Source organism: Solanum tuberosum, unplaced genomic scaffold (genome assembly GCF_000226075.1).
Source record: "Solanum tuberosum cultivar DM 1-3 516 R44 unplaced genomic scaffold, SolTub_3.0 scf01086, whole genome shotgun sequence".
NCBI classification, from domain to species: Eukaryota; Viridiplantae; Streptophyta; class Magnoliopsida; order Solanales; family Solanaceae; genus Solanum; species Solanum tuberosum.
In genome coordinates this window covers 17,469-23,074 of record NW_006239980.1, presented here as the reverse complement: position 1 = coordinate 23,074, position 5,606 = coordinate 17,469, and the positions used below count along the sequence as shown (strand labels likewise).

General features: G+C 33.8%; 1 protein-coding gene across 1 annotated transcript; it reads right to left on the bottom strand.

Annotated features, from left to right (window-relative positions):
* Positions 1–485: 485 nt before the first annotated feature.
* Positions 486–3,818, bottom strand: LOC102599706 (cell differentiation protein RCD1 homolog). The gene is made up of 8 exons (XM_006367845.2): positions 3,516–3,818; positions 1,800–1,871; positions 1,484–1,573; positions 1,274–1,316; positions 1,024–1,133; positions 828–932; positions 629–721; positions 486–530 (listed from the first exon to the last, which is right to left on the bottom strand). The coding sequence occupies exons 1-8, from the start codon at positions 3,681–3,683 to the stop codon at positions 486–488; spliced, it is 726 nt and encodes a 241-aa protein (XP_006367907.1). The 5' UTR covers positions 3,684–3,818.
* Positions 3,819–5,606: the final 1,788 nt, after the last annotated feature.

The window sequence follows — 5,606 nt, the reverse complement described above, 5'->3', positions numbered from 1 at the left end:
CTTGATGCAGAACTTGATGCATAACTTGATGCAGCCTTCTTTGCAATCTTTTTTCTCTCTTCAATTGGTGGAAAATATAGACATCCATAAATATTGAGATGTAGCACCTGCAACATCCACGAAGCTTCGTGGTCATGCTGCAAAGACATACAAAAGCTTACAATTATACACATGAAGCTGTAACAGTAGTTGAAAAGATCTATATTTTTTTATCGATACAAAAGAGATTTATCGATGGTCACTAAACTTAGTCACAATTTTTTTTTTTAAGAGTAAAGTAACCAACTTTTTGTAACACTAAAGTAACAAGACTAGTTTTTGTAACAGTAAAGGAGAGCAGATGAAACTCACAAGAAGAGTGCGCCTAAAGGTGTTGTCAAATAGCTGAGGAGGAATTTGTCTTACGAATGCATCACATGGCCTGCATTGTGAAGGTTGATCAAACAATAAATCCAAGAGAGATAGTTGATAGAGAGAAATCACAATCATGAAACTTGAGCAGCAGGGACGAGAATGTTTACCCCATGAACCTTAATATTTTTGAAAGACATAGATAACACTGTATCACATATACTAGATGCAGCAAACAAGGTTTTGGAGAAAGTTTCTCAACCACTCGTCTCAAGACCTGTACTATCGCGAAGAAGCGTTCAGGTGTAGCACAACAATAGGTCAGTCCCCTCTCTTGCGTCAGAATTTTCATAACTATGAGAGTTGCAAGCTGTGGAGGTACAACATTCATTTCATATGAGATCCAAGAAACAGAATATCATCATAAACCGGTGAAGTAATTCAGAAACACTATTAATAAAACAGAATGGACTAACCTTCCGTGACATTTCGTCACATGCATCCATGCACTTCAGGCACAAAGGCACCACTTCCGATTCCAAGAAGAGATGAAGGGCATGTGATCCATATGGATCATCAAACTGCACCAGCAAGTAAAATATCAGAATCATGAAGTAGCACTTCCACAAATGGAGAACGCGTGTGTGTATATCTGTTCAAATGGACGGATACCTTTGTCAGGTCACCGAGAACACCCAAGGTAGTGATCCTCACATGCTCCAAAGGCTCATCATGATCCTCACAAGGCTTGAGAAATGGATAGAAATAACATGGTATTTTAGCTGCAAAATGAAATTACTAGAACAGTAAATTGTTTCTCACACAACAGTAAAAAGAATTCTTACAGAAACTTTATTCACTCTATCGAGTAGTTTCGCATAAATTTCATTTCAATTGGTGTCATTTCAAGAACTGACATTACCTTTTATGAGGCCCCTTCTTGTTTCTGGGTTATTAGCCAAAACCTGAAGAATATAACCATAAAAATTACATGTTGTGCACACACTTATCGGTTGTAAGACACAAAAATTGCATTACAACTCTTTACTAAGAAAATGTGTCACAGGAAGTTAAATATGAAGAACATTATACCACAAATTATAGCACACTATTTTGATGGTATATTACTGACCTGAAACAAAGCAAGAGCACAACAAACTCGAGTTGCTTCCCTCATAGATAGCATTGAGGGTGAAAACTTCCTATACGCTGATGTGACTTCCTGAAATTCATAAGACAAATATTATTACGCGCGCATTGATAACTTCTTGCACATCAAAATGCGAGTGTTTGATATGTTTCCGATTAGATTTCACATAATTTAACATGTATGGTATCAAAAAATTTCTCTCTGTAACATCTTAAACTTTTAAACGAGAGGTCCATAAAAATTCAATTTAAAATTATCCAACAGAATATAAAACCGCAAAAATTAAAAAGAGGTATACCAGCAAAAGCATGTAAACTGTATTGAAGTTGTTCCACAACAGCAGAGCTAGAACTCTGCATGAATCTTTCTTCTGAAATATATAACAAAAGTCACCAACTCAGTCAGAAGATTAAAAAAGGACTAAAATTTGTTTTGCCAAATGTTTAAAATGAAAAGTCTTGTTTGTCAGAAATGCTTATCAGTACTTTTGAAGAGTAACAATTTATGTTTAACTAATTAACATGAAAATTAATTTTGATAATATTAGAGCAACAATTTTGCTTAACTTACAAGTTCAGAACTGTCTTTTTATAACAAAAATAAGGGTCCTCAAATTGGTTATTTGTGCACTTCCTCTCAAATAAAATTCGGTTGTGAGGTCAATCTAACACAAATCAGTAGTTAGATTAGAATATTTCTAAGATGGTTACTCAATTAAGTTTTTTTATGAGAAAGTCAACTTTCTTTTATATCCGTAGTTCAGTGATTTTGAGGTTATAAAAGAAGAAAATGAGTGACTTTCAATGAGAAGAATCCTTAGTTGAGTGACTTTGAGGTTCTAAAAGAAGATAAAGTGACTTTCTATGAGGTTATCGATTATCGGTTAACCTGTTAAAAATACCCCAACCGTTAAGAACCGATAACCCAATAATAAAACGGTTAAAATCTTTTTGTTTGCTTCAGACACTGATCTGCTCATATCGTGAGCTTCTCTACATTTTTCCGGGCTTCTCATGTTGGGCACATGTTGTATCACAAGTTTAGCGGGGACCAAACTCAATACTCGATGCTTATCAATTACTTTTAAACAACGAATCTGAACATATTCAAAGTGGATGAATTATATGTAAGTTGAAAACAAATTAAATGTATAATTAAAATTGGTAAAGCGTAGGATTAATAAATAAATTAAGTAAAATACTAAACGAAATTAGCACTAATTAATAAGGACTTAAAAATAGTATACTACTCTAATAAATGTAATTCCATTACAATTTGCGATAGATAGATAAAATTGTTGACTTTCAATTAGTACATACATTTTGTATGATCTTGGAACAAGAAAACATTCATTACATTATTTTTCCTAAAAATATGGTGTATATCTTTATTATAATTCAATAAATAAGAATTACTTTTTCTTTAATGAGAGAAAATGAAGGGGATCATTTAAACTTCATTTGAATGAAATTTGTGGTGTGATTGTACTTTATAGCGATAATAAATATCGATCGATTGTACTATTTATGAATTTGAGAATGCATCCTTCCCTTTCAATTTTGTCCAATTCATCACACAATTATTCAAATATTATTTCTAATGTTTTAAGAAGTTTGCACTAATCAGTATCGAATAATACACGTGCAACATACGTGTCAAAATTTGATTTTCAAATAAAATGTTAAATTGGGGTCATGTTGAATTCTACATCATGCCCATTTTGGGTAAATATGACATATTTCTTATAATATAGAAAGAGAAACTAATCATATCATCATAATTTCTATAAAGACCACTAACAAAAGTTCATTCATTGTGAAATCTAATGTCCATTAAAAAAACATCTCAAAAAAAAAATCAACGATCGATGAACTTTTTTGCCTCTCTATCTCTCCCATCGAACGACTATCAAGTAGAAAACAACAATACATAACAAACATATATACAAAAATTAACACTTACATAAAATAGACCGTATAATAAAAATATTTTAAAAATTAAATGTGCCATATACCTTGCAGAGGTGATGCATGACCTCTTCACGAAGACTAGCATCATGGATTAATAGCACCAACTGATTTGGAGTCAGAGCACTCAAGTCATTAGGATTTTTCTGTGATGGCGATGATGACGATGATCCCAATGTTGATTCAGAAAATGGTGACTCTGGTAGATTCTCCATTGAAAAGTCTTACAAAAAAAAATCGTTTAAATGATCTTCCAAATGAGAAAGAAGACACTAAAATGATGTGTTTGATTTTATTTCCTAGTGAAGACAGAGTAATTGTTTGTTTACCTTTAAGATAAATTGAAGTTGGAGATGGATAAATGTAGTTATATTTGTAGCTTTGCCTTTGTTGACATGATATAGAGATCAATATCCTCAGGACAGATGACGATGATACAATTGAGAGAGTTGAAGAAACAATGATTCAGTAGCTAGTAAAGAAGATGAATAGTGTAACGCTCTTAGAACTTTGTCGGAGTAAACAAAGTAAAAGAAGACTTTGCCTTTCAAATGACAACCACGTGGCATCAGCTGGGTGGGATTGGATTGACCCGATTTGACAAACTATCTTGGGCCGCTCAACATTTCTTTTGGGCTTCTCACTTTGTTCTCATGTTTTATCAAAAGTTTAGTAGAGGACCAAACTCTAAATAGACCCAAAGTTTCTCATCCACACCACAGCATTGTACAACATCTCATAATATAAATGATACTTCATAAATGATATTCCTTTTTAGACTCATCTAGAATAATTTTTCAAATGTGGTTACAACACTTCTAATGTCTTTTGGCACAAATAAAAGATATGATTTTTTTAGGAGTAGAACTACAATTACCCTTCCACTCAAGCCCAGACATCCCTGACATAGATATGAAAACTATATTGGCATGATCGTCTAAAACAACATTGTATGAAGACAACCAAATCATCCCCAAAATGACATCAAAATCAACCATGTCAAAGATCACCAAGTCTATCAAGATTTTATACCCCATAAAAGTCTCCACACAAAAATAATAGACTCTATCAACAACCACAAAATCACCTAAAGGAGTAGAAATATGAATATGAACATCAAGTGATTCACAAATCATACTCAAACCCACAACAAAATAAACAGGCACATATAAAATGGTGAAATCATGGTTAAATAAGGATGTATTCATTCGATCATAGACTAGAATAATACATGTGGTCACTGCATCAGACATTTTTGCCTCATGTGTGCCCGAAAAAAAAACATATAAGTGAGTCTGACCTCCTGCCTACGAATTGCCTCAACTATGTTAGCCTGACCATGATCTCAAATAGGATGGATACCATATCTATCTGTTGTGTAACCACCCCATCCAAATTGAGGATGATGTCTACCATACGAGCCACATCTCCTACATGTTGGAACTAAGGCTCGAGAAGCCTGTTGTTGAACTACCTATTTACCATGTCTGAATTTGGGGTACCACTTGACCATACTCATAGAAAACCTGTCCAATGTAGGTCAATATGCTAAAATTAAAAATACAGAGTAACCTTTTTAATTTGATGATTGTTGGCTGACCTTTGACGGACCCTCAGATGAAACCTGCATCGTTGTCTAAATAGGGGTTTTGAGAGTATACTTGAGGATCAACCCCTTAGAGAAGGATTCATTGAAACTATCACCTCCTTCACACTCCTTACATGCTCTACCACTTCCTGAAAAGTCTTATTATAAGACACCATCTGGAGTGCTGCTAACTAAAGTCCCACGTTCAAACCTTTGACAAATCGTCATATCTTCTCCCGCTCAGTGGTAAGTAGCTGCAAATAATATCTAGTCAAAGCGTGAATCTGACCTTATAGGTGAAATATACAAATTAAAGGCAGAAATATTACTGAAAATGTGTTAAATGGCCCAAGAAATTATTACTGATATCAGAAAAAGAGGTAAACCTGCTAATGTGGCAATTAAATTAGAAATGGCAATGGCCTACGATAGAGTTGATTGGAAATTTTTTTATGAAAGTCTTAGAAAAGATGGATTTTGAGTTACGATGGATGGACATGGTGTGGAGATTAATGGCTAATAATTGGTACTCTGTATTAGTGAATGGACA

Excerpts from the sequence above, each read along its gene's own strand:
- LOC102599706 (XM_006367845.2), bottom strand. The coding sequence starts at position 3,683 with ATGGAGAATCTACCAGAGTCACCATTTTCTGAATCAACATTGGGATCA. Across the intron at positions 1,317-1,483 it reads GTGCTCTTGCTTTGTTTCAG|GTTTTGGCTAATAACCCAGA; the intron begins GTCAGTAATATA and ends TATATTCTTCAG. Across the intron at positions 722-827 it reads GTGACGAAATGTCACGGAAG|CTTGCAACTCTCATAGTTAT; the intron begins GTTAGTCCATTC and ends GTACCTCCACAG.